Genomic DNA, 26,680 nt, shown 5'->3' with positions numbered 1-26,680 from the left:
AGCGCGATGGGACAAGCTACGTGACGGTCGCTTTGTCTCAGTTGCTTCCATCCACAATACTTGCGTAATCTGGATCATGTTCAAACTCAACTTAGGCCGATGTGCATGCCGATGTGTACCACGAGTCGTCACAGGAGAGCAATTGCAGCCAGCGGCATCTGCTGAAAACATCTGCTGCAACTTTGTCTCTTTTCGCAGTGAGAAACACGATACAGTTCAGCCGAAGTACTACCGTCACTGCGTGCAATCCGGAACAGTACACAGCAACGAACAATTCGAGTGCTCGGGCAGTGCACACCTCGGTTTCCAGAGAGCTGGAGAGAAAACGGAGAGCCTGCTGCGGTATGCACAGTGACTATGCATTTCTAATTCCTGTGAATTCCGCCTGAAGCCTCGGCGTGGAAGATGGCCGCAGCATTCTACACATCTCACAGCGCCTCTGATCACAGGGGAATGAAGAGCTCCCAACTCTTTCGGATCGTCGGCAGGAGTAGACGTCATTCAGTGGAGAGAGGGGAAATGCGAGACAGTGGGGACGCTTATCCGCACATGAAATAAGAAAGATAATTTGCTCTTCTGTCGTTTCTCACCAGGAACTGGTGGAGGCACTTGACCGGCGGCGCATGCAGCTGGAGTAGCAACGGCGCGCCAGATACAATAATAAAAGAAGCTACCTGCAAATGACCGTCAATGTGATGGCTTTTTGGCTTCCCCTTTCTGGGTTGCCCTACATTTGCTTGCTCTGTTGCGCCGGTGCTGTATAAAATTCCTGCAGAGGCGAGAAAACGATTGGCTGTGGACATGCTGGTACGCCAAAGGTCACTCGGTAGAGCGCGGTTGTCTATGTGTGGATTTGCTGGACGCTCACTTCCACATATTTTCCCCATTTTCCCTACTGCTTTGGAGACAGCAGCAGTCGACATAACTGCATGAGAGAGTGACCATCATGCCTCGTGTTCTGTAGACTCTAGTGCTGCGTCGGAGTCGACGCGCTGCGTGCTTATATTCTGTTTTACCCCGTTTCACTCTTCGCATGACTCGATGTCGGGTACTGCACTCGCGACGGAGTTTCTTAGCCTCCGTTTTTAGGAGGAGACTAGGCTCCGTAGGTGTGTTCACCCCGGTTTCGTGTGGTTAAATCCGCGTAGGGGAGGGGCGCGGGGCTGCCCAGGCCTACTCAGCCTCCTTCTACGCCGAGACTTCTTCAGTACGGAAGGAGAGGCTTCGCGGGTCCTTCACTTCATAAATCCTGCAGACCTTTCGGCTTCCACCGGTGCGGAATCCCTTTTTCCTGCGGAGCAGAACAATGGGTGCCCCCGGCCTGAGGCAGGCTGCGATCGCGGGTCAGCCGGTGCATGGCCTCCCGGAGAAGCTCGCGCTGCGAGCAGGATTTTCGAGACAGCGAAAAGGCCTGAGTTCGCGCAATCAGCGAAGCGCAGCTGCCTCCTCGGGCTTTTTTTCTGCTCGTCTTCCTGGTTCCTGCGAAAACCAGTATATTTTGGCTCTTCAACCGGTGACCAAGTCACACGTAGCCCGTTCGTCTGTCGCTTTCGCGCCCCCGACACGTCCCTTCGCGTCGTCTTCGTTCTCCACTTCTGCGTGGTCTGCCTCCGCGTCGTCTTCCTCAGCGCCTCACCAGCCCTCAGACCCGTCGTCTTCCCGGAGTGGCCGCGCAGCGGCGGGCGCGCCGTCGATTTCCTCCTGGTGGTGGCGCCTTGCTCCGCTGGCCTTCCCTCTCGTCGGATTCGGGCTTTACTGGGAGCAGCGTAGACGGCGCATGCTCGCGAAGGACCTTCCTGCCCTCCGCGCGAGGTTTCAAGGCGACACCCCGTTTTACGGCAAGCTTTGGGGCTACACAACAGACTACTTTCTGGAGAACAGCTTTGGAGATGGCGACCTCGTTTTCCTCTCCCGTGACCACCACAGCTTTTCGTTTTCTCGCGCAGCTGCACGAGCCGTCACACGGTGTCTTCTCTTGATCCTTCCAGCGGGAGGGCCTGCGGATGGCTCGCAACGCTTTGCCCTGGGGGGCGGCATGTGCATCGATGACGTCGGTGTTATATTCGTGGAGAACGGCCAGCGCTACGTCGTGAGCCTCTCGGCGGAGCGCAGCGGCCTGGAGAAAGTGAAGTATGCGGACAAAGTGGCGGAGAGCTTCCCAGAAGCCATTCTGGTGCGCCGTCTGCGCTGCTCTCCGGAGGTTCGAGAGAAAGTTCACCACGCCATAGAGGAGGCGCTTCGACAGTCCCAGGGAGTTCAGACGGGGGAGATCGCCGCGCGAGAAGAGGATGCCGCCTCGTGTTCTGCGTCGCGCGCCGCTCCCTCCCTGGACTTCCACGGCTCCGCGACATCTGTCTGGAGTTCGTTTTGGACTGAGGTGAAGCGACGGCGTGCGGCGAGTGCAGACGCCTTTCGCTTGCTGACAGCGCAGGCGTTCTGGACTGCGAAGCGGAGAACTGCTGCCCTCATTCACAAGCGACTGCAAGATCTGCTCCACGACGCTGAGAGCTCGGTAGCTCCCGGTGTGATGGAAAACGCCCGCACGAAGGCGACACAGCTGTTTTCAGAGGACAGCAGTGAATCAGATGCAGCCAAGGAGGCGGGGCCAGGCGAAGCGTCGGCTGCTAGGGGGGACGCCGAGGAGGCCAGAAGCGGCGATTCTGCCGGCCGACACGCGGGCGCTGTTGGATCCACAGAGTCGATAGAAGGTGTTTCAATTGTAAAGCCCCGCGACACCGTGAACATACTCGCAGAGCTCGTGGCTTTGAGTACGTTTGCCGAACGAGCTATCAAGAGAATCGATGAGGTGTTTCAGGACAAGGGCTCCCCGCCCGCGGCTGCCTCGTCAACCATTCGACCTGCCTCGCAGCTGCCGCTCGCCGCGTTCCCCGTTGCCGTCTACCAAGCTGCGCAGCTCCTCCCGCCGCTTCCGTCCTGCCGTGAGTGGACGCCTGAGGATCTCCTCGCGATAGAGATCCTCTTTCAGCCGGCTGATTTGTGCGGGCCGCGGGCGGCGGAGACTGAAGGCAAAAACGTCCAGGGCGGAGCAGGAGAGGAGACTCGCTCCGAGCTGGCAAAGACCGCCACCTTGGAGCTGGCATCGCTGTCTCCCCAGCTCGCGCCCATTTTGTACGTGAGAGAGGAAAAGGGCGAAAGGGACTGTGTGGCGAGGAAAAACATGCCTGGGTTGATTCGCCAGCGCGAGAGGGCTGGTCGAAAGGCTGCGGCCGGCGCCGCTACGGCTCAGGAGTCTGGCTAGGGCGTAGGGCGCCGTCAACAGGATCGTATGATGGTGTGAGTTTTACCGATAGTGTCTTGATTTTGTTTTTGCGCGCGACTCTCGCGTGTGTTTGAAGCTCCGTTTCTGCTCATAGACGTTCTTCGTGTCACACGCACGCCGTTTCCCAGTACCAGCACGTCGCTACGGAATTCCTTTGGTGGCACAACCATTGAGGTTCATTCCTGCAATACCCAGCTGCGCCGCACACACCTTGCAGCTTCGTGCGTCTAGAGTTCTCCCGATGGCTCGCCGCGGCGTTTCGACCTTTCGTTTCGGCCGTAGAGCGCCGTCGAGTGCGCGGAACCACAATGGCCGCGGGGTCTGTACGGCAGATCGTAGCAGGTGCGCTACCGTTTTACTTTCTGACTTGCGCTCGTTTCCCTGCAAGCCGTCGAAGTCCCGTCTGCCGTAGCTAGAACTTCGCGACAACACCGCGCCACCGCTGCGAGAGCGTGTCGCAGTTGGCTTCCCTGCTCAGCTGGTGAGGCAACCTCAAATCCTGACTTGCGAGTACCCTCCCCACGCCCTCACGCTGTCTACCGGTTGTGACGACTGTTTCCTCGAACGCCGTGACACACGAAATAGCTGGCAAGCAGCAGCGACATTGAGGGAGTCGCCCCGACCGGCGCCGTTTAGCAGCCGTCTGCTTTCCGGTCTTAGCCCCGCGCGCCTAAGGAAAAGGTCCCGCCTGACGCTTGAGCCGTGGCTGGACAAGGGGATATTCTAGTTCGGATATTCTAGTTGAGAAAAGTCTCACACCACAGAAAACGAAGTTCTGCGAGAGTCAAGCCGCCGCTACATGACTGGCACCGTGAAAACGGAAAGCGACGCCTAGGCGATACCAGGCCTAGACGACAAAGCTGGTTTCAAAAACCCGAGGGCTAAGAAGCAAAGTGTCGCGGAGTACTGATGCGATGCAACGCTTGTCTTCACCCGTGCTGAAGAGCTATCGAATCCCCACATCCAGTGCCCACCGGTCTGTCTCTCCACTGCCAAACCCGCACAGAGCAACCCGTTCCTTCTTCCACGGACGGCGCCCGTTGCCGTCTGGAGCCAAGGCATTCCTTTCTCAGCCTCTTTGAGTGCTCCGTCTCCTCGTGCACCGGTGCGTGCCCCGAAGGCGGCCTCCGGCTTCCTTTGCTCGTCCACACATCCCACCCAGGGCGTCGCGTGACGCACAGTGCTTCGTGCTCGAACGAACGCGAGTTGCCTTCGTTGCCCTCAGCGTCTGAGGCATCCGACGACGCCGGCGAGAGGCCTCCGGAACTCGAGGCCGTCGAGCTGGTAAAATCGTCAAACTGTCTGAGAAGGCCCAAAAAGGAGAACGCAAATACGGTTGATTTCTCGGGGCATTGGCAAGCCAAGGCGTTCACAACAAGACTCGCTTTGAACTACCTGTGGAGCGAAAGCTGAGAAGGACTGCGGGAGGCTGTGAACTCTGAGGCAGAAATTGCCATAAACACGCGAATCACAACTTCGCTTCTCGCTGAGATCATGAACTTTGCATGTAACCGCAATGTGTCACTCGCCACGGCCGCCCTGAAAAAGACTCCAGGGAAAGAGACTGAACGGGGCTAGGCTGGAGACGTCGAACTCTCCTACCAGCCGCTACCGCCAGCGCCTCGTGCATTTTTCCCCACGGGGAATCCGCGCAACCCGCTGCGCTCGAGCCCGTTCTGCTGCCCGTCTGAAGATTCCGCCGCACCCCGCATCGCGCGTAGGAACTCCTCTTACCTGCTTCCGACTGCCGTCAGCAAAAGAGGGCGCCGCGGATGGAATGACGCAGCGACACACGCCGCTGGCCGCGCTGCGTCAGCGGCGCGCGCGTTCGACTGAGTGGAAATGCACCTTCCGGACGCGAGGCTGAAGAACGACATCTGACCGAGCTCATCGCCTGCGCGGTCGAGAGTTCACACGGGAGGGAGTCAGACCGATGTCCCGCGCGAACTCCTCGAGCAAAAAAAGTCAAGAGCCAGCGGGGATCGTCCGCAGCGCAAAGTGAAGGTCGTTGTCCGCAGGATTCAAGTTCATGACCACCATGTTAAGTGCATTACCAGAACGTAGTTACGAGGATAACTATTGCGGCGTGTGTACGACGAAACCTGAGGCGACTTGAGCAAGAAAGAAGTGCACGCCTCCAGAAGACCCGAAGGCGCTTCAGTTACGACATAGCGCACGGCAGCCAGGAATGGGAGACAGCCGCTAAAACTCTACACCCATGCCGGCATTTCTTGACGGGCTCATTCCCCCGAATCTGACCGAATTATCATGCGTCAGCCTCCAGAGTGTGTGTATGTATATATGTATGCATGTATGTATGTATGTATGCCCGCTAAGGTGATGCCACACAGCACACTCCTTCACTCCCTTGTCTGTTTACGTTTGTTATACCGGCTTCCTCCTCTCCCTCCCTCTCAATCGCGAGTTCTTTCTCCTCTTTTTCTCACCTGTGACGAGGAGGAAGATATCTCCTTCCTCTGGATCCGCGAAGAGGCACGTGTCGAACGCGAACTTTTGACCGCTCTGAGCCGTTTCCCTCCTCAGCCGCAGCATTGGCGCATCTGGCTTCCGAAGGTCCCAGCAGCGGAGCACGCTGTCTTGGCGGTGACCGCTGGCAAGCAAGTTGTCGCCGACGAATTTGACCTGACAACAGCCGCAGCCAGAGGCGACAACGCATCGGCGAAGTCGGGAGGGCGCTGCGCAAGATACAACCCCCTTCTCGGGCGACGAAGGAAACGCCAGCCAAACAATAAGTATGTGAACGGCTTACGCCGCCTCGAAGCCGGAAACATCGTACCTGGGTGACGCCGCCCCAGGACGTGTCTTTGTCGAGCAAACAGTGGGTCGGGGTAGTGAAGGGGGTGGCGTTCCTTCTTCCGCTGCCCTCCTCGCTGTAGACGCACACGGACTGACTGTACGAGCCGCAGGCAAACAGTCTATTGGCGCCTGCGCCGTCCCGCTTGAAGTCCATGCAGGAGATGATCCCTTTCTGGCCCTGCTTTGCTCGCCGCGTCGCAAAACGCAAGTCCTACAACAAGCACCAGACACATAGACTCCGGCGCCCACAGCGTCGAAACAATGTGCGAAAAAAAAAAGTTCTCGAAACCTTGCATCTCAAGCACAAAGCAACCCCTGGGCGTGCTTTTTTGCGAGACCGCGCGTCCCTCCACAAGGTTGCCTCAGTAAAACTCTGAACAGGGAGTATATACCCCACTGCATATGCATGATCGACGAAGGAGGCCGCTTTGTATGTATATACATATATATGTATATATGTTTGACTATATGTGGGCGCAGGTACATTTTGAATAGATGGAAGTGTGTCTATGCAGACGAATAAGGAACCATCAAACGCGTATGCATTGAGGAAAGGCAAGCTGCAGATCAACAACTTTTGCAGTTGCCAGATGGCGCACCCACTCGTTTGGGCGCACGGTGGTGCCCGCCAATATCTGCCGCGTCAGGCCTCCATCCACGCTTCTCCTGTGCATCGCGGCGAACTGACCCGAGAGCCCTGAGTCTTCCTGCACCTCTCCCCCGCTTTTCACGCCTTTGTGGCCTCGTGCGTCTGCGCAGACTGCCTCTCACCTGCGTCTGCCTTCCCGGTCGCTCCAGGTCGAACGTCCGCACGCCGCTGATGCCTCCAGCCAGGAGCAGCGGCTTCTGCGGATGAAACAGCAGCGAGTATGCATGCGCCACCTCGTCGAGGTGATTGTAGCACGAGTAGGTGCCCAGCAAAGAGGAATCAATCCCGCTGTAGAGGTGGACCTGTGGAGGCAGCCAAACGCCAGAAACACGCAGAAACGATCCAGTGAGCAGGACAGAGGCACCCACGAAGTGCGCTCTCTCAGGCGCCAGTCAGAATCGCTCGCCAGCCACACAGACAGAGGAGCGCCGAATGGACTGCATGTTGAGGCCGTGACGCTGCGGGAGAGGGTCACATGAGAAGAAGTTTGCCTACGGCATTCGATGGCCATCACGGATGCGAAGAGACACTCCGACATGGAGTGGCTCAGTGCAAAGGCGAGCGACAAACACGCGGCTGGTCACGCCCCGTCGAAAACGGCACAGAAAGAGCGTGGAGACTCTCCCGCCCCCGGTCTGCACCAGAACCACGCAAGACTTGAACGTGACGGCAGGAGGCTGAAAAGGCCTCCCATGCCCTCTCCAGGCGTGCGCCTGTCTGGAACACCTGACGCAGAGGACCGTGCCAAACGCCTTGCAAGAGGTTGCGTGACCCCAGGCAGCGCCGCAGAGCTCGAGGCTGCGTGTTTCACCTACCGGGTGGTCGCGGCTGGTGACCGCGTACGAATACGTACGCGGTTGTGCCCAGTCAAGCCGCGGAAACCAGGCGCAATCAAAGATCAACTCTCCTTCGTCAGCATACGTCCATGGATCCATCGTGGCAGGGGCCGCGGAGTCTGCACAGAACAGCGTGGGGGAGCCGAGAAGAGAGGCACTGCGCCGGTTTTCAACATCAGAAGGCCCGACTGAGAGCACGAGCCCTTTTGCTGCCGAAGTAGCACTGCCGTGAAACTGCAGGCATTATCGAAAAGCTGCCTGGAACACGGCCCAGGACGGGCAGCGACTGGGCATACGCTTTCACGCTATAGGCGGTAGGGCATGCTTGCAACGTGATTCGGTTGGCCGCTCAGCAGCATGCAAAAAAGCCTCAGGCATGCCGCGTAACTGAATCGTGCACCACAGCTTCACGTGGTGGAGAACCTAAACTTCCTGTGCTTACCCTCCGTCCCCGCAAAGTCCAGGTCCTCTTCTTCCGGAGTCGCGAAGAGCCTGACAACCGCGTCCTCGCTCCAAGTCAAGAAGGCGCTTCCATCGACGCTCCAAGCCGCACCTCGCAAGCAGTTTTCGTTCCCGTTCCTCCTCCGTCTCCGCCGATGAGTATCCTCCCTCGCGCGCTTCGACTGGCGCGCGCGTCCTGCGCAGTTCGCAAGAGACGCGAACTGCGCGGCATGTGCCCGGCCGCTCTCCGCTCCAAAGGGAGCGGCCGCCGCCGCTGGACAGGCCAGACTCGCAGCCGCCGGCCGAACCCTGCGTAGGCCCTGAGTCTCTCGCCGGCGAAAGACAGGCGGCCGGCGCATCGTCGCTAGCGGCGAAGGGGCTTCGTCATCAGACGTAGCAAGAGGCGCACGGAAGGGAGCTTCGGCTGCTGCGGCAAGCGCCAAAGGCTTCAGCAGGGACGACGTGGCAGGAAGGGAGACCGGCGAGGAAACACGGTGGAACGCAGAGGACTCGTCGCCAGCCGAGGCCATCCCCCCCACGCTGTCAGCGGCAGAGGACTGAGCGGCGAAGGACTGTGCGGAAGACGGAAGAACATATTCTGCAGATGGAACGCAGTTTTGGCCTTCCGCACCATCCTCGGCGCTCGCTCCGTGAAAGCAGCCAAACGCGGCATCCTCAGAGGCGTGCGCGTCTGCAGACCGTTTCGCAGCTTCGGCGCCTTCCAACGCCACGCTAGGCGCGGGGAATGCTTCCACACCCCCAGCGTCGGCTTTCACCTGTCCTTGGGACTTGCCTTCGTCAGAGGTACGAACGCCGTGAAAGTCTTCAGGGCCTTCCATCTGTGCAGGCGTGGTAGCGCGGATCGGCGACGGTCTCACCCGACGAAGGGCTCGAGGCCGGCATGAACAGACGACCTGATGAAGGAGCGGAGACTCACACGGCTACACACCCTCAAACGAAGGGAGAGCGGCAGCAGCTTCTACTGTTACTAGGAAAACTGTGGAACATACAGATGCGGGATGCCTTCGTGATTCGAGAAATTCCTCGCGCGACTTGATGGCGCGACGCGATGGCAGCAGTCACTCACACAAGTAAGCCGGTGCCACTATTCAGTACTTGAAGAAGTGAGATACTCCCGCCCAGATGCGCTACACGGGCGTTTACCCCGTAGTTTTTCCCTATAGTCAGATACTGAGCTGCGACAGGCCGAGTTTCCCAAAAGAAAAGCATGGTCAGGACAGCAACAAAAGATTCTCACTGAGTCGCGCACAACGGAAGTTGTGTAGGTGTCTGCCAACGTTAGCAGCCCCCTCTTTGCGGGACGCACGAGGCAGCCGAAGGTCGTCGGGCAGAATGCTGAGACCACAGCTTCTGAATGCGGGAAACTGGGTAGAACGGAGACACACTCATCCGCGGTAACCACTGGTTTGTCTCTGGAAACTACCTCGCAGACGTTGAAGAGGACACAAAACTGGACTCCTTGCAATGAATGATAGCCCACAATGCCCGCTCACAAACATTCATATTCAAAACATACTCCTTTGGCTGCAGGCGTTACGATCCATTCACGACGAAGAGAACGGCTGGCGATGTGGAAGTGTAGCGCATGCTCCATGCATCTGCATGCAGCCTACCACGAGACACAGATTACATAACGGATGGTTGCCCGCGGCAATCCTACATAAATTTCGATCTGCTCGTTCAGAAAGAAAGGAACAAGAGGACGTTGACACATTCATCGAAAGAACAGCCCTATTCTACGGGTTTCCGCTGTGTCAAGCGCACGATTTTCCTGGCTGTGCAGGCCTTGCGGCACCCCTGCGCCGTCCAATCTCTGTGGCATTAATCAAGGCCTGGCAGGAACGCTCGACACACTGTATTTTGGACGGACCCGAAGCATCGCAATGATCGAAAACTGAGTGTAAAAGGGTAGTGAGGATTTTTTGCGATGGGATATTTAGATGTCAGGGAGGAACCCTATTGCTGACTTGTCGGAATACTCATCCCGTAAGGTCTAGGTTAAGTTGCAGCTTGAACAGCAGCATTCGCAGCGTGGAAGCACCTCCGCTTGTCTAGGAAACAACATGCTGCCAGCGAATCATGAGAGTTGGAGCGTGTCAGCCGTCGAGGACTTTTGGCTCTGTCACCACGAACAGAGAGTTTCCTTGGATCTGCCGCAGAAATGAGATGCAGAGCGTGGGGGATCAAGGCCCAAACAGACGGTGGAGCGAAGGGCATGGGACATGATATGGAGCGGGCAGTCTCATGAGGAACCCGTCAGGGGTGGGGCAACCTTAGACCGTCTGCCTGGCGCCGCTGGAGGGATCGAGCTCCTGGTCATTACAAGCCAGGACACCTGGAGGATGTGTGTGCAGTAGTGCTCACAAACACACAGTGAAACGGTGCTTTGCGCGAAGATGACCGCTACCTCAGCCGTGGGAGGGCCTTTCTAGGGCTGCCTTTCCTCCAAGAAACAGAGTGCAACAGGCTTCCTTGTGCAGTCGCCTTGGGGGCGGGGGGGGGGGGGGGGGTGGGGATGTTCCATCCTGGCAGAGCGGAAGCGATGGACGAGGGGCGGTGGCGGCGCGTTCAGGCAGCTCAGCGCAGGAGCATGACTGCATTTCATGTATTCTGTGCCAGTCACGGGCACCTTATGCCGGTACTGAATAGGCGGGAGCTTCTGGAGCTGCTCCCAGGAGTCGAATACTAGTGCCAAGCACAGGCGTGAAGTTCATGGAAGCTTCCTTGCCTCTTCCACGTGAAAGTGAAAGGCTCCTGCTTTGCCAAGGGACAATTCTTCGCTCCTTCTCCCAGTAGCGTTGACCAGTTAGTGGCAGTTCAAGACTGAGTAGGAAGCACGAACTGTAAGATGCCAACAGTCTAGAAAGCTGAGATTTTTGTTCGGTGGCGCCGCTGCCAAGTTGCAGTCGCCATGAAAACAACTATACATGATATGCGACGGTCCATATGCAAATGCACGAAAACCGAAAGTGTGGTTCGCAAAAGATAAGGACTGCTCAGCAACTGCAGCGGCAAACCACGTCGCCGTCCAACTCTCTGGCCTTTCCCACATCACTGTTACCTCATTTTGTTTCCAAGCGATGCACTGGGTCGAAATGAGTAATGAGAATCGGAGGTCTATGTCGTGGATCGCGTCAGGCCGCTCTAAGTTGCTTTGTTGGTGGCAGCTGGGCAGGTACCGTTTCTAACATTCGCGCAACGTCTGTGCCTCCAGACACTCAGCACATGTTTTATCCAAGGAATTACTCAGTGCGTTCTGACGAAGGGCCGTACTGTTGCAGCCTTTCATGCACTGCATGAGGGAAGCCTTCACTAGTCGCACACGAGTCAGTCCTCACCCGCGCCGAACAAGGTGTCTTGCTCCTCTCTGCATCTTTACTGCTGTGGTGGCTGGATACCGCTGTGCTCATGGAAAGCCGAAACGAGCTCTCGATGCTGTCACGGGGAAAGCGTAGTCGCAATACCGCTGCTGTTCTGTAACTGTAGTTCTGGAATGAATGGGAAAGCATCCGGGGGAGGCAAACACATTCCCAACCTGTATGCGTTCCAAGATATCTCCTAGGCGGTTGGACGTCGTCCATCGTCTGCCGAGTCAGCCAAAAAGTGCCGCGGAAAAGGAGTAAACATCCACCTGAAGTGCGCGCCCGAGAGGTGTTACGCTATGTGCGTGTTTCCTCAAGGTCGTCAATAGCTAAGGTTCCATATGATTGACTCATTGCTCACCCGCTACATCAAAAACGTGCAGTGCTGACCGGATGCGGAGCTACTGTTCGTAGTCTTTGGGTTGCGGCGAATCAAGAAAATGGCAATGAGACAAGGATATAACATCGGCTACGCCTGCCGCGGACGGATCTGTATGTTCGATTCTGGTGTCTTTTCTACCGTTTGGGCACATTTTCCCTCTTAGTGTGTGTCACGTCGGCGAGCGCCTGTCGGCATTTTGCAGCGGTAGTGTTGATCAAACAAGCTCAGTCTGAACGATACCCGCGATAGGGGAGTGTGTTAAGTCGGGCTCACTTGGTGGCCTTCATGTTCGGGTCGTCTTCCAGGTCCGCAAGTCACTCTGGTTTCAGGAGTCACAGCACCGACACTTCACTTTTGCAGCATAACACCCGGACTGACCGTGCTCTAAATATGCTTCACGTATCGTTTTTCACGCAAACGCCGTCTCGTCTCTTATTGAGGGGCTCCTTATCCTTCTGCCTCTCCAACATTTGCCTCATCCCCTCCCCCGTCTTTGTGTGTAGCAGCGGCAACCACAGTTCGATGGAAGACCGTGCAAGACATGGACACTGCCATCAAAAGTCTTCTGGTGTAAAGCCCTCGTCCTTGCAGCTGCGTTGGCTTGGGCCTCCCAGACGGTTTCTTCTGTGTTCTCTGCGTTTCCGCCTTCGTTGACTTGCCCTTGCTGATTCGTTGGTAGCGGCTGCCGTTCAAAATTTTCCTCCGCTCCGGTTCTCTCCTCTTGGCTTTCCGCTCCGGTGTGCGTCTACCCATTCAATCATGGCGCGTCCTGAAGCGGCAACAGATTCAGGAGCGTCAGCAGCAATTTTTCCCAGCCAGGTGCCTCTGACTGCGTCGATGCCACCGGACTCACCGTCTTATTCTGGCCGTGGCGATGTTTCTGGGATGGCTCAACGTTCATCTTCTTCGTCGCGCCGGTTCTCGTCAGAAGGGGCTTGCATGCATCACTTGCCTGAGTACTGTCTTCGCTCGCTTCTACCACTACCAAAGTCGCGAGACGCTCTGCTTGTCTCGAACGTGACCTCGTCTTCCTCCCCGAGCGCACGAAAGGGGGAAAACGAACTCGCTTCTTTCCACCCTCCGTCATCGCTTGTCTCTTCAGGCGACTCTCCTTTCCAGGACACGTCGGCGTTTTCTCCTATGGCTTGCTTTTTTCGACAGCAGGCGACGATCCACCCAACGCCGTTCTATCTGTATGATGAGGCGCGCCTGCGAGAGAATTGCCGGCGGCTTCTCGCCGCCTTCTCCTGGGCGTCTGAACCGTTCTCAGCGCCGACTCAGTCTGCGCGTGATAGCTCCACGCGTTCTCCGCGCGAGTCACTGGAGAGCTGCAGAGGTTCACCTTCCTCGCTTTCTGTCGCCGGTGGCTTCACGAATTACTTTGCTGTCAAAGCGACGCCGACGCCCGCTATCCTTGAGATTCTCAGAGAGGAGGGTCTAGGTGCGGACTGCAGCAGTTTGGCAGAGCTCCTGCTTGCAGAGGCTGCTGGCTTCACAGGAGAGCGTATCTTCTTTACCTCCAACCAGACTCCGCTAGAGGACTTCCTAAAAGCGCGAGACTTGGGAGCAATTATCAACCTCGACGACGTTTCACACCTCGACTTCCTCCATGAGAAACTTGGGGGGGTCTTACCTGCCTTTCTATGCTTCAGGTACAAATTATCGGAGTCCTTTGTGTTCACCGAAATCGAGTAGACAAAGGCATTGTAGTTCCTGGAAAGTTGAAGATCCCACCCTGAACATATCGGACTACAAGTTAGACTGTTGGTGTAGGTATTGCAGTCTTTGTTTACCGGGTCCGATTCTCTCACCCCACAGACAAAGCTGATAAATAATATCCTGTCTCAAAGATGCCACTCCAAGAACGATCCTCTGGAATATCTTGTTTCTCACCACGGTTGAGATACCGCCCAGCATCTCCTCAAACTGATTCTGCACAGGGAAGAAACCAACGGCCTAATTCCGTTGTCCTGGTAACTTGCCCAACGCCTTGCATGTGCTGCAGCAATTCGTTCTTTCGCCAGCCCTCATATTGATTCAGGGTTTACCCCCTGTACACGCTCCCATCAGACTTGTTTCTTTTTCCGGTTCCTCTGCTGTGAGGCAATGTCACCGCCGCAGGCTGTGCCCCGACTGGTTCCCTTTGCAGTGTTCACATTCCTAATTTGTTGACTGGTTGCCGTGCATTTCGCAGGTATAATCCCTCAGCGGATGCGCGTCAGTCTACGGTTCAGAGCAACTCGAGGATTATGGGCAAACCCGAGGAGTCGAAATTTGGCATGACGAAGCCGCAGCTTTTTCGTTGTCTATCGCGCGCCCATTTGGGGGGGGTACGTCGGTTTGCTCTGCACGCTATGATCCTTTCGAATTCGCTTTCTGTCGAGGAAGTCGTGGAGACTGCACGTCTCCTCTTCGCTTTGGCAGCAGAGATCAAAGAGCGGCTGGGCATTGTCATCGAGATGATCAATCTGGGAGGAGGCCTTGGCGTGCCTTACCACCCTGAAGAGAAACCGCTTGATTTGCACGAGATCTCCGCGCGGATCAAGACCTGGTACAAATGCACCCTGGCGCTTCAGGGCTTGGCTGGCACTCGACTCGTAGCTGAGAATGGGAGACTCATCACCGCTGATGCTGGCGTCTTGGTCACCCGAGTTATTCACCAGAAAAACACATACAAACGCTTTATAGGTAAGGATCGCAAAACACGACTATCCCGCCCCCGCCTGGAGCATAGTCATCACAAAGTGCCCGATCTTTGCATCGGCAAGCAAGTCGCAAGTGAACTGACAGCACGCGAGAACGAATCAAAATACGAATTAGCGGAGAAGGCATCCTGTCACTCCGTTTTATAATTCGCAGATGACCATTCAACTTCACTTCGTCTCTTCTGTTCTTTTCATCATGCCCGCATGTATATGCTGCCCGGCTTTCTCTCGTCTTTGCCCTTTCTTCTTCTCATTCATACCGTGCGCATTTCCTTAGCGGCGTCTGCTGATCTGTCATCAACTTCTGCTTCTGCCGCTTTCATCGTCGCCGTTTCAGGTGTCGATGCATGCATGGCTCACCTGATGCGCCCTGGTATGTACGGCGCGTACCACCACATCTCTGTCGTGCCTGAGAGAGATTATCATGATCCACGTCTACCGTCGAGACGAAACATCTTTTTTGATAAAGACGACAATACCGATGACCTGAACACCGAGCACTTTTATGATGTGGTACGTCGAAAAGACAACCATTGTACTGCAGTGCGACGAGAGCTCGACGGATCACTGTACTGTTCCTTTTGCTACTTCTTGGTATACCACTGCGAGGGCTCAGTGCTTCCACTCTGCTGCCATGCCGTTAGCAGTCTCTCCCCACACCAGCCGGTTTCTCGCTCTCTCTCTTTCCGCGCCTGGTCAGTGGGGTGGTGGTGGTGATGTACTGCAATCATAAAGAAGATGGCTGTCTGTATCTCGTAACCGAAGTCATCTTCAGTATTCTGGGAACTGTAATGTCTTTGTTTCTTCACTTTGAGGTTTACAGTGCTGGATCGCGGATCTTGATTTCTTTATGTAGCGTATATTTGACAACGGGGTCTTGCTTCGGCGGGCCACTTTTCCTGGCCGTCACACCCTCACACATTTGGACACCCCTTCTCGAGATGGCTGACAGCTCTCTGTTTCCCTGTCTGTACCTCTCTTTCTCGTCACCGCCCCTCCCCTTCTGTAAACTGCGGCATGGGATCTTCTCAGGTCGGGGGACTGTGTGAGAACAACGACAAGTTCGCCGTCGATCGTCTCCTCCCTCGTGTTGATATCGGTGATCTGCTTCTCATCCACGACGTAGGCGCACACGGGCATTCGATGTGCTTCAACTACAACGGTCGCCTCCGGTAAGGAAGAGGCCTCGTTTTTTCGTGGCCAAGCGAAGAAAGGGCCGCAACCTGTAGAAGCGATTTGTCGCTGATGTGTGGAAATGGTACATCAGAAGCAGACCAAACGTAAACGCGCCGGCGGGCGTATCTCCTGCGAGCGGTCCCCCCAATTTCGCGTGGTTTTCATCCAGTCTTGGTCCCTTTCTGCGGTCAGCCGCCTGCCGATGCTTGCTCTGAGATCATTTTCCCTTGTACCGTTGCCTCTGCGGGGGGTGTACCGACTTCCTGTGTTTTCTGTGCTGCGTGGTTTTTCTGCTTTCCTGCTTTCAGTTGCGCCGAGTACTTGCGACGACTGAACGGAGAAGTGGTTTTAGTTCGGCGTGCTGAGACCCTGGCAGACCTCTTTGCAACCGTTGCAGAGCCGTCTTTGCCTGGCGGTTTGTCGCTTCTCTTCGTCTCTCGCCATCATGACACTACGTCATCGCTCCTGGCCCTTCCCTATCGCGTTCTCTTGCGTGTGCTCACGTCTTTCAGGTCTCCATGGTTTTTTTCCATGCGCACTTCATCTCTTTCCTACTCGCGCCTGTTTCCCTCGTGCATATTTGGTGCTCGCAGTGTATTCACAGGCGCCGCGGTCCTTGCGGCAATCGGGCTGCTTCTCTTGTTCAGAGTTCGAAAAGTGAGATAAGAAGACATGCGTATCATGCCTCCCGCTCAGGCCTGGATCATTTTCGTTGCCCCAGAACGCCTGGCGAGTTGATCCATTTTTGTTTTTCGTCCGTCAACTGTCGCCTTATTTCGCGCATGTCTGTGCTATGTGCGCTGCGCTGCGAGGCATTGTGATGATCTAATGTACCTTGCGGGTTTCTGTCTTTTTCACTAGTCCTTCATCACGCTTCTAAGCGCCCTCTGTAAACCCTTGCTATAGGTAGCTTTGTTGCCGCACCCTAAAGCAAAGCCCACGATGTGCATACTTAAAGGAAGCCTCACTGGAAGCCATGAATGTGCGGGATCCAACGTGTAGTTCCTTGTGCGACTGTAGCGTTGCCATTGCAGAGAAACTCCGATTTTTACTCTTTCTCACCCACCGCGACAAGGTCAGCATGTGCGCACCGTCCGAGCGTGTGGGTAGAACAGGCAGTTCCCTTATATGCGTGACAGATGAAGTGAAGACTTTAAACGGGGATGGCTCATACACCGCAGGCGACTGGGCATGATCTGCACCTATGGCAAGTTTTTCTGTTCACGTAGGAGAAATTATCGACACAGACGCACCTCGTTTGGACGAGAGTCCAAGAATGTATGGCATTCACCCGCATGGGAATGTTATGCATATTTCGTAGCAACGTAGACGACTAAGTGCGTCTGATGATAAATCACAAGTGCGCTTGATGATACTACATCTACGCGTTTGTACTGATGAGCGTGCAGTGGGACCGAGCGACACAGGGGAGACCCACTAAGCTAAACAGGGGTTTTCTGCCCGGCGAAACGCCTCCGCAGGAGGGCTGTGTAAACAGGCAGAAGTGAGGAATACGCGTTTAAACCAGCTCCCACATCCATCAGCTGTTCAAAAACGTGATAGTTCATATGGACACGCATTGGGGCCAAGTTGGCACATTCGCCCGCATCGATGTATATTATATAACTTCGAGACTGGTTCTGTTAATCCCTTCACACCGCATCCGACACAAGACGGGAGCTTACCGCTCCCAGAGCCCTCCTGCGAGACGCAGTTTCCGCCTCCGGAATCAGTTCGGAGGCACGCAGGCCTGGAAAACGTGCCTTCCGCCGCTACATATGCGTGTGTTGCATTCAGTGACCTGCACTATTACTGGTAACAGACTCGCCTTTTCTGAGTTTACTATGCGAGACAGGTGCACGTCAATGCATCTCAAGTCGACGTGGCGTCTCTCTCGACGTGTAGTGACACACATACATATATATACTTACGTATACAAATAAATATATATACATATGTGCCTGCGCACAGTCACCCTTCGCAACTGTGCGCGGACCATAAGTGTGACCGGAGACTCGCGGACGCGGCGTTCTTCACAGCGCAGACAATTATTCAAAAAGAACAGTTCTCTCGTGGCCACGCCGACCCGACACAAACAAGGAAGAGAAACAGAGGCACCGATTGCGGATAGACAAGCATAGACACACACGTAAACGCTCAGTGTCTCCACACAAAACTATATCGTCTAGCTCTCACAAGGCATGGGAAACAGCAATGAAGCAAGGAGACGCCGCAAGTTGAGAAACGTGAAAGAGTATGAACACATGCTCAAAAGCGCGGACAGGACTGGACCACTTCAGTGCGGCCTGCTAAGCCGGACGCCATGCCGAGAAAAAACTGGCAACACACACTGAAATATTTACGCCTCACTATGTGGAAATATATGCGCATGCACAGTACCAGCCAGTGAAGCTTTGAAATGTAGTCCTCCCCTGTTTTAACCGACACGCATCAGCACAGATGATTCCATATGTAGAGGTGTAGGTACACGGGTGCGGACACCGACGGAGAACAGGGTGTAAAGAAAACTGATTCCGTAGAGTGGCAAAAAAGCGTACATGTCTAGAACGCCAACGTCGATGGCCACACAGCTGCTATCTTGAAGCGCTTCAGAGAGTGATTTTATTCCTTGGCAAGGGTGGAGCCGGCGCGAATAGTCTGACGAGAGTGCTGCGCTCTCTCGCGTCTAGTCCTCGCTCAGACGCAGTTTTGCGCGCCGCGCATCTTTCACGCAAGCCCGAGAGAAGCCGAAGAAAGAAAGGGAGAATGCGGCTGAATCGTCTCGTCTGACTGCTGGCCCTTTCATCTGCGCAGAGACTTTGCACCACTTCGCAAAAGCAGCCTCTAGCCTCCGCTATTACCTGTCTGCGTCCCCACGTCGCACCGCTCTTCTTCCTCGGATTTTCTTCCGCTCGTTGTCGCTCTGTACCTCTCAAACTACGTTTCGCCGCCTCCCGTCACTCCGCCGCATGCATTTGCGTGTTCGCTTGGATCTTCATCCTGCTCCGCGAGCCGCGCGCACCCTAAATCTCTCGCAAAGACGCCTCCGACCTTCGAAATGCCATTCTAGCTCCGTGAAACAGTTCTAACCCGCAGCGGCGTCTCCTGGCAAAGTCACTCGCTGTGTGCCTGCCGCTTCCAAAGGAAAAATTCCGTCAATGTCTCCTCACCTTCACGCACTGGGTTCCGCGTCTTCTGCTTTCTCTAAGACCAAAGACCACATCGATGTCGCACTTCAGCCTGGCAGCGGAGAAACCACTCGTTTTCGACTTTCCTCCCCGCCCCCTCAGATCGTTCAATATGGCCGCGCAATCGTGAACTCCTTGCAGCGGTCTCAAGCCGTCGCTCAAACGGGCACGCGGCACATAGCCACAGCGTCCATGAGCAGACGGCATACGCACGCTCACGCCGCTCTCCGATCTCTCCCTCTCCCTCACTCAGTGTCTCACTCTCCCCGGTCCATCTCGCGCGCGCGCTTCGGTACAGAGGCAGCCCAGAGAGAGCCGAGCAATAAGGCCAGACTCGACCTGCAGCCGGTGCGTTGGCTGCCAGGGCCGCGACGGCCGCGACGGCGCTCCGCGCGCATAGAACCATCCGTCACTCCGCCACGGGCGCCTGTTGCGGGCTTTCGGTCGCCGGCGCGGCACTGGGAAACGGCGTCTTGCGTGGTCTGCCTCGCTTGCGTTTCTCTCCTGGCGCCGGAGGGTTCGCTGGGACTGCGTTTTCAGGCCGAGGATACTTTCGCGGTCTACCGCGACCCCGCTTGACTTTTTCTTCCTGCTTCTCGTCTCCCTCCGGCCTTATTTTGCGAGGTCTGCCTCGCCCGCGCTTGGGTCCGATGAAAACATTCTTGCTCGGCTCGTCGTCTTGCCTCTGCTTCCGCGGCCTGCCCCGCCCACGTTTGGGTCCGATGAGAACATTCGCGCTCGCTGCCTCATCTTTCCTCTCCTTCCGCGGCCTGCCTCGCCCGCGCTTCACCACAACAGGTACAGGCGGCGCGCCACCCGCCGCAGCTTCTTTCTCCGTTTGTCCCTCTGCGCCTGACGGCCGTCCCTCCTGGGCGTCTGTCTCGGCTGCGCACGCCCCGCCGTCTGGTTCGGGTCGCAGCGCCGCCGCCTCCCCGCCCTCTGCTTCACTCTCTCTCGCCTCGGGGTCGGATCGCTTCCATTCGCCGAGTTCGCCGGCGTCTTTCTGCCCGCTGAGGCGTCGTCTTTTGTCATCTTTTTTCTCAGCCAGAAAGGGAGAGAGGACTTGCTTGCGAGGCCTCCCTCGCTTTCCTCGCGAGGGAGGAGGCTCCGCTCTGCTCGCGTCCTCCAAAATCTCGTCTTTGACAATTCCGTTGCGGCGACAGGGCTCTTCGAGGTCGCTGTGCGGCTGCTTCTCGCTAGGTCGCCCCCCGCCCCGCGCAGGGCCGCGAGGCGCAGCCTGCGTTGGAGGGTCGATTGCGTGCAGAGGCGCCGGCAGCGTCTGGAGAAGAACGCGCTTTTCTTCTTTGTTGCGTGCGACGGGAGAGGGCGAGGAATGCCCTGGTCGCGTAGGATCCGATCCTCGAGTGATGCGCCGGAAGAAATTGAAGCCAGTTTCCATCTTTGTGAGGCGGACGACCGGAATCACTCGCCCAGCAACGGAATTCAGAGGGCCGGCGCCTGTCTCGCACGCAGCCGAGTTCTCATAGTCTCGCGCCTCGCTTCGACTCGGCGCGCGGATGCTTCCGTACCCGGCTCGCGGCCGCAGTCCACCCGTCTGTCTGTCGCTTCGATGCCGGTGGCAGCAGAGAGTGCCTCTCTGCTCTGAACTGTCGCGCGCCCTCCCGTGTCACTGTGCCTGGCGCGCACAGTTGGCGAAGGAAGTCACCAGAATCGAGACACCGCAGAGCTCGAGTAGAGAAAACGAGCGAGAAAGCAGCCACCCGCCGCGTGACACTGGGCAACAGCTTAGAGGCAGGATGCGGCCGCGGCGGACGGGAAAAGACACGAAAGGCGCGCCTCCGTCCAGATGGAAACCGCAGCACAAGCCACGGAAAAGGAGAGCTGGACAGCGAACCGTAGCAAAAAGTAGGACAAAGAGACAGAAATTCGCGCGCCGACCGACGACTTGGCTCCCCCGGAGCGCGTTGGAGACAACGGATACGAAAATCCAATGCTTCCACTCGATTTTTGCCTTCCGCACATCGTTTTCCCCGCCTTTTCCCCAAGGAAAAAAGGGGCTCAGCTGACCTCGTCTCGAGCCGCGGAAAAGGACTGGGCGGTCGCACGAAACAAGCACAACCAGGAGGCCGGATACAACGAGACAGCAGAAGGGAACGGGAGTGCGAGGAACTTTGCGTCGAACCAGAACTCAGCACCGCGGAATGGGTCTGCAGATGTTTGTAGAGGACGGGGCCGGAGAAGAAGGTGAGAAACGACGCCAGTGCCTGTGTGAAAAGGAGCGAAACGGGTGGTGTGCTAAGAAATCTGGTAAGAAAACGGAAACTCCTGCGCGTTCAAGACCGTGGACCGAAGCCACGCAACCCCTCCCCACTGCTGCCCTAATTTTCCACATAAAAAATAGCACATACGTCATTGAAACACGGCCACTGTCTAAAAAATATGACTTGCTAATTCAAAAACAACGTTCGGCGGATTCGATCTTGTCTTCCGTCGCCCCTCCTCTCCGCGCGCCCCGCAACAAGACTGCGCGCAAGCCTGGCCTAGCTTCAGGACCGTTGAGTCTCCCCAGTTTTTGCCTCATACATCACAAAGTTGAGTCAGAAATGCGTGATCCTTGCCAAAGAAGCCAACAGCTCGTTCCCAGAAGTTTCTTGAACGATGTGACGACGCGCCTTATCCCTCAAGACTCGCGTTCCCGCTCAACTGCGTAACATCCAGCTGATGGACGCCTGACAAAGGTGAGTCACTCGTACCCGGAAATATCCATACGGAAGAAGCCACTCACTCAAGTGTGCACGCAAATACATGCCCAGCGTTAAATTGGCTTTTTCCGCGCCTGCACGCTCCCCAGGAAACACTACTGTCATGCGGTACTTGGTGGCCTTAAATCGGTTCTCAATCAGCACGCAAGAAAACACTGGCAGGCACCGCTGTGCGAGTGCTCCGTAGCATGCATTTATTTACATGCGCATTCAGGTCGTCCGCCTCTCCAACTTGAATGCCGTAGCGAGTGTAGTGTTATTCATAAATATTCACAAGGGGAGAGAGAGCTCGATGTAAGGCACGTGAGCGATTCGGCCGCCGTCCATGAGCCTTTACCTGTCCGCTCACGGAGCCACTATGTGCAAGACTGCGCTCCTGCCCACGAGGGCCATTCACGCAGAGGGCCTCTGAAGTATGCTTTCGGCTCTCTTCGTTCTGCGGCGTTCCGCTCGCAAGGAGGAGGCGTCCGCACTCTTCTAAGCGAAGCGTGGCTCACCTCCGTGAAGCTGGTCGGAGCGAGATGTCCCCGCCCTGTCGCCGTTTCCAAAAGGCAATGTAAGCGAGAACGAAACCTCTCTCTGACACGAGCGGGCGTGACAACAACACACGAGTCAGGTACGCATGTGGTACGTGAGCACGCCATGCTTCTCTTGGCTGTATTAATGCCTGGTTTTCAACTGGTTATATATCCTCGGATAGTTATCATCTTACGTGCCTGCTATGGATACAAATATCTTGAACGATTGCGTTTTTACTGTTAAATGTCAATCAAGCATGCGAATGTTGGAGTTTCCAGGAAATCTAGCTGGCAAAAGAGGCTCGATACCACTAGAGCATAGAATACGCTCCCAGCAACGCCCTGATGTCTTCTTTTTGTATTCGTACATTTTTGTTCAATTGTTTCTATACCCCGCGTCGGCGAATACAGACGCCGACCGGCTTAGGTGCCGTCTCCGACGTTCGTCTACCACAGCCGGATGTGCATGCACAGATATGCGCACAGAGACTACCGACCAGCAGAGTGTCTCTGCAGCGGTCAACTGATCCAAGGGACTTCGCCGACGCACAACTCGTGTAGACAGCCAGAAGAGGTCCTTGCTCTGCCGCACCGGCGGCTGCAGCCTCGAGAGTCGCGCATTCATTGGGCCTTGCTTGCGCAGGCGGCTGTTCCCCACTCGCAAGCCTGGAGCCGCCTGCAAAACGCTGCCCAGGTGCTGAGCTACAGAGTACCCAGTAGTAGATACCCTAGTAACACAGCAGCTGAATCTGGAATACAGCCTCTCGTCCAAAAAGAATGCAGGGTGAAAAACCAGCACGTGGCCGAAAGGGGCAAACCACCCTCCCCTTGGTTACCTTCCCGTCTGACGGGCGATATTTCTCCCGTGAACAAACTCTACGGCGTCGCCTAGACGCCCTGCCTCTCGCACGTTGCCATCCAGTCCTCACACGCGGCGTGGCTAGTCACCTTTGCTGCGGTCTGCCCCTTCTTTCCTGCGGGATGGCTCCGCTGCGGGCGACCTGTTTGGGCTGTCCTTCTCTGCCTTCTCACACCGGCGATGCCTGCTGTAGGCGGTCTCACAAGAGCACGTCTCCCCCTACATCGCGGGGGGTGGCTTCGCTTCCTATGCGGCTCCTCCAAGTCGCTTCCTCCACGACTCGCTCCGGAACGTCCGTCTCGCTCACTCGATCGGACCGCCGTCTCCCCCTTTGCTACCCCAGGGGCGGGGCCTCTTCCGCAGCCTCCTCAGGGGCGCCTGTGCAGGTCTCGTCATATCCATACGGCCATCGTCTGCATCGCCTTCGGCTGCATGCGCGCTGAAGTGGCCGTTTGTGAACCGGCCTTCCCCCCTCCCTTCTTCAGCTTATTCAGGGCCTCCGCCACCAGGAGCGCCTGCGCGAGTCTCGGCAGCCACGCTCTCTCAGTTCGCTGCCGCCTCTCTTCCCGCGGTGTCAGCCTCGCGACCGGCACCTGCTGTGTCTGCCTGGCTGTCGCATACATCTCCCTCGGGTTCCTCTCCTCGCAATCGAGCACTCCTGACGCTCTAGCGAGCGCCGCCCAGCGGACCGTTCGAAGGCTGTCCTTCTCCCTCCGCATCCGCTCTTACACGCGCCACCGAGGGGTTTATCGTCTGTCCGGCGTTCCGTCAGAAGCTCGGTTGCCTCGCTCACTTGCTGGCGCCTTTGCCGTCTCAGCAGCTCCAGCCTTGCCCTTCTTCGACGCTCCGGCTGGCCTGAAAGTGCCGCCTCAGAAGCCTCTGCTTCCGCCACGTGGGGAGCCAGCGGTGGTGCAGTCGCCTGCGCCTTTACTTCCCCTTGTCGCTCGGGATGCCGGCCCCCTCTCCTCCCGAGCTGCTGCCAGAGGAGACTGGCGGATGAGGCGTTTCCGCTTCGGACATCTCAAGTCGCGTGTCTTCCACTTACTCCGGATGGGTTTCTTGCTTACCGCTTTTGCCCTTTTTTCCCTGTCGCCACTACTAACGCTCGCAGTCCGTTTGCGTTCTTCTGCCGCAGCCCTCGTCCGACCCTCCGCTTCGCTTTCGAGTGACCACGCGTGTGTCGACGTCTGAAAGGGCTCGTCGTCGAAGGCGCTGTCTTCCCCTCCGTCTCTCCCCCTCCCTCGTCTTCGCTGCCAGCCTCGCCCGCGGCATCCTGCTCCAAAAGCTCCTTTATCAGCACCGCAGCCTTCACCCCGACAAGTTCTCTCCACTGCAGCTTCAGCACAGCGTATCTGGACGCGGAGAGCTGCAAGAAATCCTGCAGTCTCCCTTGCGCATCCTCTAGAATTTGATCGGGTTTCCGCTCCTGCCCTTCTCCCTCCGGCCCGCGCCCGTCCCCTCTCGCCTGTTGCTGACTGCGGAACGCGCGCTCGCGAGAGGCAGCGACCCGCAAGCGCACGCGCTCCTTTGCGGCGTCTTCGAGCACGCGCTCGGCTTTCTTCTCCAGCAGCCTGAGATCTTGTGCGCGCTGTTCTTCGCGGCTTGCCAACGCCCCGCTGCCTCTTGCGGCTGTCTCCGCCTTCTCCGCCGGCCGCCAGTCTGCGACGCCTGGTTCGGCGCGGAGGCGGGCGAGGGTCAACGCTGCGACACTTTGCGCGACAGGCCGCACGTGCATGCGCAGCTTCCGCATCACGCTCTTCTCCGCCTCTAACTCCGCGTCACTGACGAGGTCGGCTCTCAGCGCCTCGCGCCGAACGACGCTGCTGCGGAGAGCGCGCTGGCGCAGAAGGATTTCGTTCTCCAGTGCCGCGACGAGGTCGCGGGAGAGGCCCGACGCGCCGCCACCGCCGCGAGCCGCGGTCTCCTCTGCCCTCGCCTGGCGGCTTCGCGCGGCCGCCAGCCGGTCCTCCGCGGCGGCAACCGCAAAGTCTTGTCCCTCGACTTCCCGGCTCGCCTCCATCACCGCCGCGCGTCTGCTCGCGCCTTGGGGCCGCTTCACCGCTTCCGCCTTGAGGGTCTGGCGAGTGACTGCACCCCTCTCGAGGTCGTGGACGCGTCTCCGCGCTGGCAGATGCGCGCGCTGAAGAATCGCGAGTTGCTCCAGCATCACTTCGTTCTCCAGAGCTTCCAGGGCGTCGGATGTTTGCTCGCCCTCTCCGCTCGCCTTTGCCCGCGTGAGCTCCTCCGCCGCCAGCCGCGCCCGGCGCTCGCGCCTGCGCACTTTGCGCTCGCTTCAGCTCGTCCTGAGACGGTCCCGGAGCTGGGCGCCTACCTGGTGCATCATCGAGCGAAGCAGGGAGAGGCGAACAATCGCGTCGAAGTTGGCCTCCAGCTCCATCGCGCTGCCTTGCGTTAGCGCACTGCAGGGGTTCGCCGCCGCCCTCTCGCGCCGACTGCACTCGCCGACGGCCGAGAGCGCCGAGAAGGGGCCTTGCGCAGGCGCGACCGAAGGCGGCGACGGGGGGAAAGACGGGGAGGACGGCCGCGGCGAAGGGGGACACGAGGAGATCTGTTGAGCAGTCTGCGAGTCACACAAGCTGCGGATGATAAGCCGCCGCGCGCCCTGCGGCCCGCCGTCCACCTCGCCGCGGCCGCCCGCAGATGCGAGGCGACGCCCTCGCAACAGGCCATGCCTCGGCTGGGAAAGGCTCTCCCACCCGACGTCCGCGCGCCGCTGTCTTTCCTCCTGCAGCACACGCCTAGAAAAGAGGTACAGGAGCGCGGCGACCAGGAGGAGGAGAGGCAACACGCCCGCCGCGGAAAGCTTCCAGCGCCCTGCAGACACTGGCAGAGAAGGACCGAGCCGACCGCCAGCCCTGCGCCCGCCGCTCCCGCCCGCCTCGCCATCTGCCGCGGAGCCCGTGGAGCCCCGCGGCAGCGAGCCCCCGCGCGGCGCGGAGGCCGCGACTGCTCCCACGAAGCCGAGCTGAGCGATCCAGAAGAGGCCGGAAGGCGAGGAGACGGACGGTAAGCGCAGGCCCTCGCGGCGAGTAGCGCGGCGGAGTGCAGACGAACGAGGAGAGATCATGGCAGCAGGAGACGGGCATGAATCTTCGGCAGTGGCACACAGCGCACTCGAGGAGGTAGGAGCGCCTCCGGAGGAAAGCGCGCGAGAAAAGCAGAGAAGGAGGACGAAAGAGAGTCCGGCATGCTGCCATGTGGCGAGCCGCCGCGTCGCCATGCTCGCCGGCGACAGAGCCGAGAAAAGCGAATTCGTCGAAACGACTCGTTGCGAGTCAAGGTGCGTCGCTCGCGTGTGTGAGCCGTCGCCCGCGTTTTCTAGCCTCTGAAGCCTCGCCGGAACTCCGCCCCCTCCCCCCCCGACGGCGGCTGAGTTGCTCAGTGGCCTCGCCTGCGCCGCGGCGTTCCCTCGTCATCTGCGTTGCGTCTGGGGTGAGTGCGACCCGAGCTCACTCTCAGGCTTGGACGCAGAAGCAGAGTGGCCTGTTGAAACGGGGCTTTGCTCGACGACATGTTTCGAGGGACCCGAGAAGCTGGAGCCCGAGCAGCTTTTCCAAAGAAAGCCCCCCCGGCCCGTCGCGCACGCGGCGGTCACCTGGACGCAGGAGAACGCATCACGATGCACGAGGCAAAACGAAAAAAATGCGCACATGGCTGGTGGGAGGCCAGACGTTCCGCGTGAACACGCGCTGGCGGAGGTTG

The 26,680-nt window shown here is 57.7% G+C and overlaps 5 protein-coding genes across 5 annotated transcripts; 2 read left to right on the top strand and 3 right to left on the bottom strand.

Annotated features, from left to right (window-relative positions):
- Positions 1-1,306: 1,306 nt before the first annotated feature.
- Positions 1,307-3,259, top strand: BESB_027570 (uncharacterized protein; the record flags this gene model as incomplete). Its single annotated transcript, XM_029361431.1, has 1 exon — positions 1,307-3,259. One exon carries the CDS (start codon positions 1,307-1,309, stop codon positions 3,257-3,259), a length of 1,953 nt encoding a protein of 650 aa, XP_029215331.1.
- A 691-nt stretch (positions 3,260-3,950) lies between these two features.
- On the bottom strand, positions 3,951-8,862 carry BESB_027560 (putative guanine nucleotide-binding protein; the record flags this gene model as incomplete). The annotated part of the gene is made up of 8 exons (XM_029361430.1): positions 3,951-4,017; positions 4,439-4,582; positions 5,015-5,174; positions 5,728-5,923; positions 6,078-6,308; positions 6,869-7,048; positions 7,562-7,701; positions 8,025-8,862. The coding sequence occupies 8 exons, from the start codon at positions 8,860-8,862 to the stop codon at positions 3,951-3,953; spliced, it is 1,956 nt and encodes a 651-aa protein (XP_029215330.1).
- A 3,685-nt stretch (positions 8,863-12,547) lies between these two features.
- BESB_027550 (diaminopimelate decarboxylase) lies at positions 12,548-16,335 on the top strand (the record flags this gene model as incomplete). The annotated part of the gene is made up of 5 exons (XM_029361429.1): positions 12,548-13,440; positions 13,983-14,476; positions 14,831-15,006; positions 15,526-15,665; positions 15,978-16,335. 5 exons carry the CDS (start codon positions 12,548-12,550, stop codon positions 16,333-16,335), a joined length of 2,061 nt encoding a protein of 686 aa, XP_029215329.1.
- Positions 16,336-19,266: 2,931 nt separating this feature from the next.
- On the bottom strand, positions 19,267-20,256 carry BESB_027540 (AT hook motif domain-containing protein; the record flags this gene model as incomplete). Its single annotated transcript, XM_029361428.1, has 1 exon — positions 19,267-20,256. One exon carries the CDS (start codon positions 20,254-20,256, stop codon positions 19,267-19,269), a length of 990 nt encoding a protein of 329 aa, XP_029215328.1.
- Positions 20,257-24,020: 3,764 nt separating this feature from the next.
- BESB_027530 (uncharacterized protein) lies at positions 24,021-26,198 on the bottom strand (the record flags this gene model as incomplete). The annotated part of the gene is made up of 2 exons (XM_029361427.1): positions 24,021-25,223; positions 25,290-26,198. The coding sequence occupies 2 exons, from the start codon at positions 26,196-26,198 to the stop codon at positions 24,021-24,023; spliced, it is 2,112 nt and encodes a 703-aa protein (XP_029215327.1).
- Positions 26,199-26,680: the final 482 nt, after the last annotated feature.

This window comes from Besnoitia besnoiti (assembly GCF_002563875.1).
Source record: "Besnoitia besnoiti strain Bb-Ger1 chromosome Unknown contig00015, whole genome shotgun sequence".
Lineage (NCBI taxonomy): Eukaryota > Apicomplexa > Conoidasida > Eucoccidiorida > Sarcocystidae > Besnoitia > Besnoitia besnoiti.
The sequence above is the reverse complement of the archived record's forward strand: the minus strand, read 5'-3'. Positions and strand labels throughout refer to the sequence as shown.